Raw genomic sequence first — 16,614 nt, 5'->3', positions numbered from 1 at the left:
TACAGAGTGGATAATAATAACAATATTAACATGGCTGAGCCAGTTGAGAACCTGAGGCCTCACTCACTCACCCACAGGACTGACTCGGATTTCATTTTTTCCTCCCTCTTGAAGAAAACAAAATCTGTACAGCTGCCACCATGCCTGCACGTGTTGACAAGAATAAATTAGCATTTTATAACCCGGTAAATACAATCGATCTCTAAGCTTCTCCTGATGTGACCTTGATCTATGACACACACACACACACACACACACACACACACACACACACACACACACACACCTATAACAATGAATGAATGAAACTCACCTGTAAACAAACCATCAACAATAACCAACAAAATACACATAAAAAGTATTAGTTTGCATTACAGTCGACGTAACTAAAGCAGTTAATTATCCCAGTACGACCATTAAGACCGCCAGTTACAGCCGCTCGGTACTAATTCATGTGTGACAATGACGAAGTGCAGGAGAGAGGGGAGGAGGAGGAGGAGGGCAGGCGGTGATAATGTGCAAGATGAACAAACTTTGCCCATTTACACTGTGATCCTCCACCGCCCCCCTCCCTCTCTCTCGCCCCTACATCTCACTCTAAAACACTCACTATCTAGCCAGCCCCTCCACACACACACACACACACACACACACACACACACACACACACACACACACACACACACACACCTCACCCGGACTCCTCTCTTTTTATCTCTGTCTGTCTGTCTGAAGTAGCCAGCCAGTTAGAAGTCAAGAGCATGGGAGAGGTGCTGGGAGGGCGGAGAGGTACTGGGTGGGAGGCAGGTGCTGAGGGAGGGAGGGGAGGTGCTGAGGGAGGGAGGGAGGTGCTGAGGAGAGGGAGGTGCGAGGAGAGGGAGGTGCGGGGGAAGGGGGAGGTGCTGAGGAAGGGAGGGGGAGGTGCTGAGAAGGGGAGGGAGGTGCTGGGGGAAGGGGAGGTGCTGAGAAAGGGAGGGAGGTGCTGGGGAGGGAGGGGGAGGTGCTGAGGGAGGGAGGGAGGTGCTGAGGGAGGGAGGGAGGTGCTGAGGGAGGGAGGGGGAGGTGCTAGGAGAAGAGGAGGTGCTGAGGAAAGGGAGGGAGGTGCTGGGGAAGAGGAGGTGCTGAGGAAAGGGAGGGAGGTGCTGGGAGGGAGGGAGGTGCAGGAGAGGGAGGGAGGTGCGAGGAAGGGAGGGGGAGGTGCTGGGGAGGGGAGGGGGAGGTGCTGAGGGAGGGGAGGTGCTGGGGAGGGAGGGAGGTGCTGAGGGGAGGGAGGGAGGTGCTGAGGGTAGGGAGGGGGAGGGTGTGGGGAGGAGGTGCTGGGGGTAGGAAGGGGGGCGGTGCTGGAGGGAGGGAGGTGGAAGTGCTGGGATGGGAAGGAGGTCGTAGGCAGCCTCCAGCTGCCTCACAACACAACAGACAACCAGACTCGTTATATATTCCCTCAACCTCCCCTCCCTCCCCTCCTTCCTCCACCCCTCCCCTCCGCTCCCTCCTTCCTCCACCTCCCCTCCGCTCCCTCCTCCCTCCCACTCCCCTCCCTCCGCTCCCTCCCCTCGCTCCCTCTCCCTCCACCCCCCTCCCCCTCCGCTCCCCTCCTCCCTCCACCCCCCTCCCTCCACCCCCCTCCCTCCGCTCCCCCCTCCTCCCTCCCTCCGCTCCCCCTCCCCTCCCTCCCACCCCACACCCCTCCATTCTCCTCTAACCTGCTTCATCCTCCTTCCATCTTCATCCTCCTCCACTTTCTTCAACCTCCTTTATCTCCCCTCCACTACCCACCTCCATCCCTCCACCCCATCTTCCCCTTCCTTACGCTCTCCACTCCCTCCAGCAGACAGCAGGAAGCAGCAGCAGAGGCCTGGATGACAAAGCGAACAGCTCAGCGCACACCATATAAATAATAGTGAGAAGAGGCGCCATTCTCCCACCCTCTCCACCTCTCTCCCTCCTCCACTCTACACCACCCTCTCCCACCCTACCTCTACCACCACTACCTCCCACCCACTACACCCTCTCCACCTCTCACCCACTACCTCTCTGCCACCACCTCTCACCCCACTACTCCCCCCTACCTCTCACCCCCTACACCTCCCTCTACCACCTCTCACCCACTACACCACCCCTACCTCCCTCCACCACTACACCACCTCCACCCTACTCTCACCCACTACACCACCTCTCCCACCTACCTCTCCTACCACCCTCCTCCCACCACCTCACCCACCACACCACCCTCTCACTCCCACTACACCACCCTCTCCTACCTCTCACCCACTACACCACCTCTCCCACCCTACCTCTCACCCACTACACCCTCTCCCACCCTACCTCTCACCACCCTCCTCCTACCTCCACTACACCACCCTCTCCCACCCCTACCTCTCACCCACTACACCTCCCTCTGCCACTACCTCACCCTACACACCCTCTCCCATCCTCACCTCTCACCCACTCACCACCCTCTCCCACTACCTCTCACCCTCACCACCTCCTCCTCTCACCCACTACACCACCCTCTCACCTACCTCTCCTCCACCACCTCTCCCACCCACCTCTCACCCACTACCACCACTCTCCCACCCTACCTCACCCACTACACCTCCCCACTACCTCTCACCCACTACACCACCTCCTCACCCTCTCACCCACTACACCACCCTCTCACCCTACCTCTCACCCACTACACCACCCTCTCCACCCTCCCCTCACCCTCACACCACCCCTCTCCCACTACCTCTCCCTACACCACCCTCTCCCACCCTACCTCTCACCCACTACCCTCTACCTCTCACCCACTACCACTACCTCTCACCCCTCCACCACCTCACCCCTACACTCCTCACACTACACCACCCTCTCCCACCCTACCTCTCACCCACTACACCACCCTCTCCCACCCTACCTCTCACCCACTACACCATCCTCTTACCCCAAAAAGATGAAAAAAAAATACGAAATCAAAAGAAAATAACAATAATAAAAAAATACTAAATAAAATGACAGAAGACCAGACAGTAATAATGTGGACGGGCTCTGGGACAGGAAGCTTTACCAGGGCAATCTAAACTTTGGTGGCTACATAAAAGGTCTCCGGGGGAACTAATGTGTCATGTGTCATACTGCAGTTAATGTATGTGTGTGTGTGTGTGTGTGTGTGTGTGTGTGTGTGTGTGTGTGTGTGTGTGTGTGTGTGTGTGTGTGTGTGTGTGTCATACTGTAGTTAAGGTGTCATGTGTCACAATGCATATGTGACCCAACTCCAGCTCGCAGCCTGACACAATACCGACACAACACCCACTGAAATCTGACACAAAAATCGACTTGTAATCGTTTCCTTTATTCAATCACCACTCCTTCTCGACCTCACCAACCACCAATTTTCACACGTGGAGTTTATTATTATACTGCATTATACTGTATAATACTGTATCATACTTTATTGTACTGCATTATACTGTATTATATTTTATTGTATTGCATTATACTTTATAAAATTATCCAAACATAAAACAATAATAATAATAATAATAATAATAATAATAATAATAATAAAAATAATAATAATAATAATAATAATAATAATAATAATAATAATAATAATAATAATATACGAATAAGAATATTTTTCCCTTTGTTAGTATTATTTTTTTACACTATGATAATTAACTAATGGATCAAGGGGGGGAGGGAATCACCAAAGGAAGCAAATAAAATCACCAAAGGGAGGAAAAAATCACTAAAGAGAGGAAATAAAATGACCCACAATCACAATACATTTTCTCCCTTTTTCCTTTTATAATTTTTCCGAGGCCAAAAAGAGTGGACTTCCAGCCTGGTGCCGCCACATGCATGAAAGACCAAGTGTATAAACCACAGGATATAACAAGGGAAGGAAATTGGCCCGGGAGCCCAGATGGTGGAGGGAGGGAGGGAGGGAGGGTAAAAAGGGAGGGGTGGTAAAAGGCGAAGGGTGGGTCGTGGAGGGAAGGGGTGGAGGTTAAAGATGGAGGAAGGGGTACGGATGGAAATGAACAGTGGAAGAGGAGAGGCGTGGAGAGGGCTAGGGGTGGAATGGGAGAGGAATGGAGAAGAAACCATGGGTGAGGAAGGGAGAATGGTGAGGCCGGTGGGAGAGTGCAGGGAGAGGAGGTGGGAGAGTGCAGGGAGAGGAGGTGAGAGTGGCAGTGTGCAGCCTCGCCTCATGACCTTTTAATGAACCCATCCCAGGAAACACGAGGGGGAGGGAGGGTGAGGCAGGGAGAGGGAGGGGGACGCTCTCACCCATCAAACACTCACCGTCAACCAGCACTCTCTCTCACTCTCCCTGCCACCACACCGACACTCCCGCCTCCCTTATACCCTACAGGTCTATGAAACTCCCAGGGTAGGAGAGAGGGAGGTAGGGAGAGAGAGAGAGAGAGAGAAGGAAGGGGAGGGACGGGGTAACAAAGAGGAAGTTGGGGAGAAGGGAGGGAGGGGGAGGAAGGAAGCACAGGAAGGGAAGGAAGGAAACGAGAAGGGGGAAGTAACAGAGTGAGTGAGTCCCACGGGTAGTATATGAGAGAAGGATGGAGTGTGTGGTGAGAGGGAGGGGTTAGCAGGGGACAATATAGACAGCTAAGTGATCTAACCCTACAGTGCCGCCCCCCCCCCCCACACCCACACACACACATATACTTTCACTTTCAATCATATTTTTCAGGCCTAAATATCCTAAATTTATCGATATTAAATTAACCCACAGCAATGTCCGTCATTGGTAAAAAGAAAAAGAAAAATAGTTATTTCAATAGACACACCTGTACAGTATCTGGCTCAGTCACTCTTTGCTTCATTGATCGTGTGTGTGTGTGTGTGTGTGTGTGTGTGTGTGTGTGTGTGTGTGTGTGTGTGTGTGTGTGTGTGTAAACAATATAGGGGGAGGTATTTTCTGGCTGGGTGACGGGGACATAATAAAAGTCTAGTACATGTTGGGGGACCAGCCTGACCCACTCACCACTACTAAAAACAAAACAAAAATAGGCCTAGTGAACCCTATACTGTACTGAGACAATGAGAGGCCTTCCAAATAAATAAATAAACAAACAAATAAACAAATAAATAAATAAAAATAATAATACAGTTCATGTAATAACAATAACAATAATATTATACAGTATGTCAAGTATGAACAATGCACAGAAGTAGTTCTTTTAGTGGTCGAGTTGTGCTGCGGCCACAAACACTAACTTCCACACACACACATACAGTACTAAGATGAGTTACATTCAAAGAGCACTGACTGCTCTCCTCCACTGAATAACAATAAAGAAAGAAATACATACAAAAGAAGAAATGAGAAAAGAAGAATAGAAGGACGAGGAAGATGAACACACACACACACACAGTGTCAGAATGAGGGGTACTCACACAACGGCCAGGTTACTCTTCTGTCACTTACCTGAAAAACACAAAAGAGAAACAATTATAACACAAACACAGTGCAATAATTTGATAAACATTTGGACATTAGGGAATGGGGAGGGGGTGGGGAGGGGAAAGGAGGGGGAAGGGGGAAGTATGGGGAAGGAGGAGGAAATGGTCTCAGTCTCCACCACATATAGACGCTCCATCAGTACTGTCAAATCCTTCCCCTAGTGTGTGTGTGTGTGTGTGTTATAGTGCCCTCATAACAAAGGAGAGGATGGCATCTCTCTCTCTCTCTCTCTCTCTCTCTCTCTCTCTCTCTCTCTCTCTCTCTCTGTTTGTTTTGAGCTGTAAATATGTAAATAATTCATAAACTTAATCACTTCAATATCGGCAAATACATGGAATCTGTAAATAAAAATCGTCAGCAAAACAAGTTGTAAATATGTAAACACACAAAAGAAGCTTTCAATAAGTAAACACGCTGTAAAAAATGTAAACAAATTGCAAATACACTAGTACTTAAAATGTTGTAAATACGTAAATAAAAAAGTTATACGTAAATATTTAAAGAGTGGTGATGGGGCTCGGGGCGGGTGTGGCGAGGCAGCATCACGTCGGCTGGAGGGAGGGAAAGCAATTTTAGTCTGCGTGGTGAAGCAGATTACTCCAGTGAGGCCACATGACGAATGATGCTCGCTCGCTCTCTCTCTCTCTCTCAAAACATTTATCTTCTGCCTCCCACCTTCACCACCATCATTCCTCTCACCCATCCCACCGTCCTGACTGCATCCTACACCCATCCCACCGTCCTGACTGCATCCTACACCCATCCCACCGTCCTGACTGCATCCTACACCCATCTCATCATCTGACTACATCCTGCACCCATCCCCCACGTTCTGATCCTACATCCATCCCACACATTCTGACTACATCCCTACACACCACCCCCGTTCTGTTACACTACACCCATCCCACCCTACACCCACACGCACCGTTCTGACTCATCCTACACCCACATCCCACCCCATCCTACCCACCGTCCTGACATCATCTGATCCTACACCCATCCCACCGTTCTGACTACATCCTACACCCATCCCACCGTTCTGACTTCCATCCTACACCATCCCACCGTTCTGACTACATCTACACCCATCCCACCGTTCTATTCCATCTACACCCATCCCACCGTTCTGACTACATCCTACACCACACGTTCCACTACATCCCTACCACACCCATCCCACCGTTCTGACTACATCCTACACCCACCGCACCGTTCTGACTACATCCTACACCCATCCCACCGTTCTGACTACATCCTACACCCACCGCACCGTTCTGACTACATCCTACACCCATCCCACCGTTCTGACTACATCCTACACCCACCGCACCGTTCTGACTACATCCTACACCCATCCCACCGTTCTGACTACATCCTACACCCACCGCACCGTTCTGACTACATCCTACACCCATCTCATCATCCTCAATGCATCTCATCATCCTCGTCTCCATCCTTCATATGTTGTCATCCCTCACTCACCCTGGCAATCGTCACCCACTTTCCCTCCATCCTCTCTCATTCCATTATCTTTATTCAATCCCTCATCCCCCCCTTCTTCTTCTTCTCCCCCTCTTGCCTAATCCTATCATCCTTACACCACCTCCTCCCCCTCCCCTGGCCTGTCTCACCTACCCCTACTACCACCTGCTCAACCTACCTCCACCGCCGCCTTCTCCCCTTGGCTTGCCTCACTCACCCCGGCCATCCCACTTTGCCTGGCCCACCCACTACCACCTCCACTGTCTCACCTACTACTACTACTATTACTTTTTTTTTATAACGTGGCCTCCAGCCTCCCCCAATAGCCACACCTTCGCCACCATTTAATTACCTTAATATTAAATATCTACTATTACTACTACTACCAACACCACCACCCTGTCCTTTCCTACCACAACCACCACCCATCTCAGCTACCACCACTACCACCTCTCCTCGGCCGTGGTACAAGATAATCCGTCACAATCCTCAAGGTTTCTTATCCTCTATCCTCATGTTGGCCACAAAGCCCCCACAGGGTCAATTTAAGGGCGGAAGAAAGGTGTGTCTGTCCAGCCCTGATTCAGAAAAAGTCTTGAAGTTCAGCCTTAAGACCAGGGTAAAGCAACTTAGGGTTAACAGTTGGACACTGAATCCCTTAGGTCTGGCCGCAAAAGCCATAATTACTAAAACAATGGCTTTAGGTATCACCCTTTATTAATATATAAACAAAAGAATGATGGGGAGGGTGATCCAGCAGAGGCAGGAGTATCAAGGTCAGGTTGCCGCCTCTCACTTGATATTCACACACACACACACACTCATGTTTTTCTTCCTTTAAGATACTGTGCACCATACACACACACACACCTCGGGAGGTGCCGCAGCAGGAACACCAGGGGTGTGGTCGTCTTAGTAAGTGGTGGTGGTGGTGGTGGTGGTATACTGTGGTAGTAGCGCACTGTGCTGGTTGTGATATACCAGATAAATGTCAGCGTTGGTGGTGGTGGTGTGTTGAGTTGAAGTGAGGGTGGAGTGGGTTGGGTCGTGTGCGGGAGTGGCGGAGTGGGCGGAGTGAAGGAGTGGCGGGGTGGGCGGTGTGAGGGAGTGGCATGGTGGGCGGTGTGAGGGAGTGGCATGGTGGGCGGTGTGAGGGAGTGGCATGGTGGGCGGTGTGAAGGAGTGGCCGGGTGGGCGGTGTGAGGGAACGGTGGGGTGGGCGGGAACATGAGAGAGGCGCTTCACGGTGATGAGGCACCAAGGATATTATGCTGATCCACATTTATTGATGGACCTCGCAGATGGAGGCTGGAGGAGGGGCGGGGATGGATGAAGGGAAGGGGATAAGGAGGGGAAGAGAACGGTTAAGGAGGGGAAAGAGAAGGGATAACGAAGGGTAAGACGAAGAGGGAGACGGTGACTGTAAACAAGATCATGGTAAGAGTTAACATAATTTTAGATAAACAGTAACATTGTATCAGGATGTCACATAAAATAAAACTATCACGTCACCCACAATAAACACAAGAAAATATCGCACCACAAACAAAATTAAACGACAACTCCATCAAGAGAAAACTTTAGAAAACTGTAACAAACTGACGTAAGTAAGACACAAATCATATTAAACAAACATGTCCAGTGTCTCCCCCACCCCTGCCACCACCACTCATAACACACCACAAACTCACCACAACAGTGAGGGGAAAATTCTGATTATCTAACAGGTCCGAGAATATTGCTGAGTTACATCCCAATAACAACTTTCATCAAAACCCATTAACGCTCGAATTATCAGTGTGACAATGTCGGATGAGCCAGGCAGGGACACAAAACTGGTCACAACTCCTTAATGATATACAGAGGGAACGTTCTTAACATGGAACTCGTCACAGATCTAGTTGGGTTACGTCCAATTTCCGCGTCCATGAGGTAGCTGGACGGACCGCCACACAAAGGACAGAGGGAGGGAGAGAGGTACGGACGGGGGCTGACAGTAAAAGTGACAGGATAAATCTTTATCCAAAATCAGCGAGAGTAAACCACAAACAGACATGGCTAAAATAAACATTTAAGGAATACTGGGTTGAGTTTGTGTGTGTTTTATGAGTGCCCCCCCCCCCCTTAGAGACACACACACACACGATGGCTGACGTCGCTCTCTATTGCTCAATGACCAATCCTCTTCCTCGCTTTTTACCTCTAGTGTTGGCACCGCCCTCGTCTGTACCCTCCACCACACCACCTGAACCCCTACTTCTCTCCCTTCCCTCACGTGGGCCCCCCCCCACCGCTCACCAGCGTCTGAGCATCATCATAATCAGTCATTCAACCGTGTATGGATCTCACCGATATCTTACCTCTCCAAGTCCCACCTTTGCATGAACATGGTAGACCCCTCCCTGCCCGCCATCCTCACATTACTCATGCCAAGCTTCACCTCACCTTACTCACACTGGCCCCACCACCATACTTTACTTCACTCCTTCCTTCCCCCCCCCCCACACACACACACCTTGGAAAATTCTCTCTCTCTCTCTCTCCTCCACACACGCCCTGAAGATTTATTACATTCTAGCCGATGAAAGAGTCTGACAGGAATGTAAAATATCCAGAAATAATGCCAAGGTCACGTGTCTTTTGATTTGCTTTTCCATCCACCAGTAGACACGTGACACTGAAAATCAAGTTGTATTAAAAAGTAGACATCGCGGTGGGGAATCGTGTGGGTATAACTAGAGGAAAGTTTAGCGGTGAGCAGCTGCGGTGTTTGTCAGCAGAAGATAGGCATCATTAATACATGACGATGAAAAATAAGCGCTCTCTCTCCTGGTCCTCATGGTCTAATTGCCCCCCCCCCCCCACATCTAGAGATAAAAAAAATGCATCTAGTTACAATAGTCACGGTGCAATTTTGAAGCCATCTCACCCGTAAATTTATGCTGTGGTGTAAGGCAGCGAGATGGATACATTCTCACACGTTGGTAAAAATGTGAATGGACGAACGTTGGAGAACTCGAGCCGTGGTTACCATGACAACGTCTGGGCTGCACACAGGCAGTGATGCTCCCACAACCCAACAATATCCACCTACACCATTTTCCTTTTTTTTCCTCCAAGGATTATCCTGCGCCACAAATTGAAAATGTTTCTCAACCACCTACACAAACTTTCCTCCCTTCCTTATCATCCCCGACAAATTGAAAATGTTTCTCATCAACTTCCACCTTCTCACCTCCACTATTTATATACAAAGTGCATATACTGTATTTTTAACCACGCTATTCCTACTCTTTTCCTTTATTCACAAATCATAAATGCTTCACCAACACGAGCGCACGTGCGCGCGCGCGCACACACACACACGCACACACACACACACACACACACACACACACCTAAAGGCTGAACAATAGTGATGGTGAATGACCATGTTTGCAGCGGGAGTTAAATTAATCAACACGTATAATAAAAGGCAGCTATTAACAATTAGTGTATATCATACAGTACACTCCATAATTACTCATTTTCCTGTATTAGTGTTAACTACACCTACAGAGGCTCACACTGGCACCAAAATGTTCATCGACTAATTGTTTAACAGTTAATGATAAAATCTAAAACTGAGTTTGAAGCCGCAGTGAACACGCCCAGCAGATACGCCGATTCAGGTGATAATCTTGGCCGTGAAGACAGGGAGCCATGGTCACGGCCCCGTGCTGTGACGTGTAGTGCATAGTGAATTGCCAGTGAAGTGATAGTGAGGCCGAACACGATACACCAACAGTAAAGAGAAAGAGGAAGTGCCCCCAACAGTAGCAACATGACGGAAGATGTGAGTTCCCCTTCAGCAGTGGCGGCGGTGGCAGCAGCAGCAGTTGCTGGATCTTCTGCCTCCTCATCATCGTCGACATCATCGTCGTCAGCTGGCTCCGAGCCGTCCGTCAACCAGAAGCTCTTTCTGGTGGTGAGTGTCGCCCTCGCCACTGTCTGCTTCTTCACCAACATTGTTCAGGTAAGTCATCACCTTTACACTCTCAATGTTGACAGTCTCTTTTCTTCAAGTTTCCCGACTTTATGTACAAATACTTTTCCATGACTTGTATGGATGATGTGATTTAAGAAAAGACTTGGTAATGAGGTATAGGACTTAACACTGGTGAGTTTTTTTTTTTTTTACGGGGATTAGCCCACCCGGGCACAGGTCACTGACCCACATCAGGGCCTGGGGGGCGAAAATTTAATAATAATAATAATAATAATAATAATAATAATAATAATAATAATAATAATAATAATAATAATAATAATAATAATAATAATAATAATAATAATAATAATAATAATAATAAAGAACCATAAAGAAATACAAAAAAATAAAGTGAGAAACAATATATGTATGTTGTGTTGTCAATAGTAAGTGAAACAATTGAGACCCTGCAATTGTGTGTAAATGAGGCAGAAAGTCAGGTCAGCAACCTGAGTACATCCTTACTCTACAATATCATCCCTTCACCTCACCCATCCCCAGCCTCACCTTTTCCACACCCTCCCTCTACCACACCATCACTACCATGACACCCTCACCCTGCCACCATACTGTATTAACCCCATGTGTGGTGGTGCAGGTGGCAGTGTTCGCGAGGCCCTCCGTCATAAGGTCGGTGAAGAGCGTCCTCCTGCTGTCTCAGGCGCTCAGTGGGTTGGTGGCCGCCTTCGTCGTCGCCTTCCCTATACATGTCATCTCCGCCAGGGGAGGTAAGAACCCACCCTCTCGCTGTCTCTCTCTCTCTCTCTCTACCTTGGTGTGTGTGTGTGTGTGTGTGTTCTACAGTGAGTAAAAATTTCCCCCAAGCTCCTGGTCCACTATACTCCAGGGGGTTCACACACCACACCAGGCTCATGCACGCCAAGCACTCGTCATCAACTGTCTCACCCTGGCTTTTTTAGAGACAATGTTTGCTGTTACACCCTAAAGTCTCCCTTCTAACTCCTAACCCCCCTAGTTATCATCAGCCTACTTCAACCTACCCTATATCCCCCACTACTTCACCCTAGCTAGCCTGTCATATTCATGCTTCACACCCTAGTTATCTTGTATGTACTCTTCACCCTAGCTATCTTGTATGTATTTCTCAACCTATATGTCTGTTTCATCTTCCCCTAACTCACCCTAGCTAATCTGCTTATGTTTAATTCATTTCAAACCCTAGGGATCCCCTGCATCACATCCTAGCTGACACCTCCCTTACCCTGGCAGTCTATGTACATACAGTATCACTCTACTGGTACCCAAAGCAAATGTCTCATCATTACCCTCACTACCAGGTACAGTAGACGTTTTGCTCCAGTACCTCCTTCACCCTGAACATTTACTACCTCTCTCCCTCCCAATGCCAAACCCTCCGTCTTCAGTGATGATTTATTGCAATATACAAAACTAATTTTAATATTAAACTGTAACATAAAGTTGTGAGTAAATAATGTGAGTAATATAATATGAGACACAGCATAATGTTTATTAACACATTTTAATGTTGTGATGTGAAACTTAACATACTGTCTGCAGTAGTCTAGTATAAAGCAATGGGTAACAGTTTAATAGAAGGATTTAAAGTAGTAATACAAATTGATGTACTGTAAGAAAGGACAAAGTAAAGGAGTGTGTGTGTGTGTCAGGGTCAGTGGTGGGTGAAGAGGGGTATGCCACCTGCTACCTGGGCCACTCAGCCGTCATCCTGCTGACTGCCCTCACCTCCCTCGGCTCCTCTACACTCCTGCTCTTCCATCAGTACATGAAAGTCAACGACCCACGCAGGTAAGTCCTCAAGTTGGTCACTTTGACTTTAAAATGTGCCTTAACCCTCTGATTGCTACTAGTTCCCCTCAGGTGAATAAACTCAGTGGGTTAAATGAAAACCACTCTGACATTAACCAAGCTACACTTTCACTTAGGCAACACCTGATTTTAACCCGCTTGTCATGTCTGTAATTAGGACACCTTCTAAGTCAAAAACATATTGCAAACAGTAAGCAGTGGGAGGGGTATCTGGTTGGGTTGGGTTGGGTTGGGTTGGGTTGGGTTGGGTTGGGTTGGGTTGGGTTGGCTACAAATTGGGTTGGGTTGGGTTGGGTTGGGTTGGGTTGGGTTGGGTTGGGTTGGGTTGGGTTAGGTTGAGACAGATTTATGCTGGATCTTAACTTGTTTGTCAGCCTTTACCACCATCAGTTTTCTATGTAGTAAAACTTTGGGAGCTAACAGTATCACATTCTACTATCACACTTCATCCAATGTGGATCATTTGCTCCCCACCTCTCAAGTTTTATCCTCAAGAGATAGAAATTTGGAGAATAATCTCTCTTCACCCACACCTTCTCAAAGATGAATGTCCTTGTCACCACAAATTACCCTTTTCATGAGTCCTTTCTTCCTAGGTGACTTGTCTCCCTTCCCTGGGTGACCTGCCCCCTCTCCCACATGATCCTTAACCACTATGCTGGCCCTCCATTCTGCTCTGATCCCTTACCCAATTCAGCTGCTCTCCTCCATCCCTGACACATGACCCTATTTCTCCCCCTGATGACCTCCTCGTCTTGCTCCCTCGGTAGTAGATTCTGGCCCTTCCGTCCCTCCTCCTTCCAGTGTTGGAGTGAGCGGAGGAAGGCATCCCAGCAAGCCCACCCACAGCACCATCCACCACCACTACCCCCATATTCTCTCTCCCTCTCTCATATTCTCTTTCTGTACACAGGTAACTAAACAACATCAACAACAAAAACAACTAAGTAAAAAGTAGCACCACTGCCTTATCAGCTAAGTCCTACATATAGTGCACAGTTCCCATTCTGTAAAGGTGGGTTGGTGATAGGAAGAACCTCCAGATACAAAATTTGCTTCAAACTTGCATGATGATAACCAGGCCACCATGACATCAGTTAATCGCCATTAAATGGTGATGATAATTTAAATACTGTACAGAGTACAGTATCTTAATTAATTTGTATAGATAAAACTGGGCCCCTTTTCACAACTCCTCATAATTTAACATTCTTTGTGAGTTTTTCTTGACAATTAAGATATAAATTAGTTCTGTGTAACACAGTTCAATGAAAAGAATTTTCCTTAATCATCCAATAATAAAGATCCTTTAACACACCTGAAATCTTGCATAGGAATTCAAATGAATATGAGGTGACATTTATATTCAGTGGAGTAGAGTACAGTATACAAATATGGGCATGATTCGTTAGATATTCAGGGAAGTGCTTTAAAAAAAATTATTATGAACATTTTAATGTAATACTTATGATAATGAATAAAATCAACTTTAATTCTTCATAATGAGGCCAAGGTTTATGGTTTAGTCAGTACAGCACAGTAATAGAAAAACCAAGGTGGAGAGTTGTAGTAGGGAGAGGAGGGATAGGGGGTGGTGGAGGGTGTGGGTCTCAGCTGGTGGCTATTGATCCAAGCTTACCTCCTGGTAGCCTCCTCTCTGACCCACTTACCTCCACACACAACCACATGTCAAACCAATTTAGCAAAAAACAAATGACATGTAATCATCCTGTTTATATTTATTCACCGATGAGGTAATGAAGACATCAAGCTCCTTCAAGCATATCATTTAAGAAGCCTCAACACTACACTACACGACACGACACTACACTACACTAGACTAGACATTTTTGCTAAATATTATAAGTGGCTAACTGGCTGTCATGTGGAAGTCACCAACTGCAGTGAGAAGCAAATAATGTATGAAAGATGAGAGCTGCCATGTGGATGATACATTAAAGAAAGAGTAGAACGAAGGGAACTAGAAAAGATGAAACTTTATTTGATACAGGAACAATAAATAGAATTGACGACATTGCTGAATACAGTACAAAACTTACTGTAAGCTTTAAAAAATCATTGTTGACATCTATGCAACATTAAAGAATGAAATTGGCCAGAAAAATTACTCTCCTATATGTATCTCTATATCGTGTTTATTTTCACCTAGTTGTCTCCTAGTACAGTGCACATAATACCCAGGCCAGCATGCAGTTATTTTTTTATAGCTTCATCTGTTGCCATTACATTTTTTTTTATTCAACATTTAAGAACGTGTGATACTGGAACAAAATTTCCAAGTTTGATATTGATTCTGCTGTAATTAGGGGTCAATCTTATCACTAGTCTCTTACTCAGGGGCTAGTGCAAATACCAGTACCTAAGGACTGACATGACTTTCCTGTGGCTGTTCCATCTTGTCTAGTGTATTTTTCAAGGAGATTATACATTTTACTGTTGTGTTTTCTTCTTCTAATTGGCAATGTCCTTCCCCACAATGTTGTCAAATACGTAGACAAGTTCAAGGTGTTATTAAAAAGGGTTCATTGTCATTATAAAGTGCAAAATTACCCAACATCAAAGATACACTAAAGAAAATTACAGTGAATTAGTACAAATTAATTAATCATTCTGCTAGACTAATGTAGGAAAACTTTATGATCTATCCCAGAGTAAAGGAAAATACTTGATGGGTAAAAGTGAATCTTCACAGAAACAAATACAGCACTGTTGAGAGGAAAGTAAAACCTGCAACTATAATGTGACCCACAACTGGTAATATCTGTGGTATGTATTATGGGCTGGTTGTTTGCCTAGCAGCATTGACCAGCAAAACTGTTTCAGTAGTTCAGTCAATCACATTATTTTTTCTCTCTGTATTCTGAATAAGATAATACTGCTTCTATCTTATTAAGAATACAGAAGAGGAAAACTGATGTGATTAACTGACCTACTGAAAGAATTTTGCTGGTCAGCACTGCTGGGCATACAACCAGCCCATACATGACCAGTTGAGGGTCACTTCTGAATATTATCTGATATTTAATAAATTTTGATATACTGTAATGCTAAAAAATACAGTACGTACTGTATATACAGTACAGTACTTCACTTTAACGAGTTTCACATTAACGATTCATCACAATAACGACAGCAAAGAAATGCAACACATTAACGATACATTTCAACACAATAATGATCAGTAGCTCAAGTTGATAGTCACTCTGGGCGGCCATCTTGATGACGTTAGTGAGTGGGGTGGTTTTTTTTATCAGAGCGTGTGAACAGGTGTGGTGTAACCTACTCACTTATCTGTGACCTGTGAGTGATCTGTTAGATGATTTACCACTAGACTTCACTGGCTTTGAGACTGAAGGATCAGTTGGTGGTGGTGCTGGGGAAGCAGTGCAGTGTGAGAGTGTAAGGGCAAGGGAGCGCTAACACCACTCTCCTGCCTCGGATGACAGCAAACAGTCTCATTAAGCAGTGCAATAAGTGTCTAATGGTTAGTCATTAACTCTACATGCAGTATTAATGTGTGAATAAGCAGTTGTAATTTTTTGTGGGGTTTATAGGGGGTGAAAGTGTCTGAGGGCTGGTACCAATTGACCCATTTAGCATATAAACTATTCTCACCACATTAACGACCGTTTTTGTGGTACCAATTATTTGTTAAAGTGGAGTATGGACTGTAATTGCAGTGCTTCCTGTAGATAATGTAGTATGAAGTTAATTAAGGTGTTATGGCACCCTAACTAGAGTTCTGTGTGCCTTTGTTGTGCTTCACTGTGTCCACTTTACAGGAGTGGAGTACAGT

The 16,614-nt window shown here is 46.5% G+C and overlaps 2 protein-coding genes across 15 annotated transcripts in view; one reads left to right on the top strand and one right to left on the bottom strand.

Annotated features, from left to right (window-relative positions):
* Positions 1-16,614, bottom strand: part of LOC121863805 (pericentrin-like) — a 92,354-nt gene that overhangs the window by 64,016 nt on the left and 11,724 nt on the right. The gene's annotated exons all lie outside the window — the stretch shown is intronic.
* LOC121863807 overlaps positions 1-16,614 on the top strand; it is a 32,884-nt gene that overhangs the window by 11,021 nt on the left and 5,249 nt on the right. For 2 of the 7 annotated variants that reach the window (XM_042362647.1, XM_042362651.1), the window contains exons 2-4: positions 10,563-10,973; positions 11,587-11,716; positions 12,638-12,776. In XM_042362647.1, coding sequence (XP_042218581.1) covers positions 10,782-10,973; positions 11,587-11,716; positions 12,638-12,776 — 461 coding nt within the window. In that variant the 5' untranslated portion in view covers positions 10,563-10,781. Of the gene's footprint in view, positions 1-10,498; positions 10,974-11,586; positions 11,717-12,637; positions 12,777-16,614 lie in introns of all 7 variants that reach the window. The other 5 variants (XM_042362649.1, XM_042362650.1, XM_042362646.1 and 2 more) reach the window with 3 other exon arrangements.

Source organism: Homarus americanus, unplaced genomic scaffold (assembly GCF_018991925.1).
Source record: "Homarus americanus isolate GMGI-L3 unplaced genomic scaffold, GMGI_Hamer_2.0 scaffold48354, whole genome shotgun sequence".
Classification (NCBI taxonomy): Eukaryota; Metazoa; Arthropoda; class Malacostraca; order Decapoda; family Nephropidae; genus Homarus; species Homarus americanus.
The sequence above is the reverse complement of the archived record's forward strand: the minus strand, read 5'-3'. Positions and strand labels throughout refer to the sequence as shown.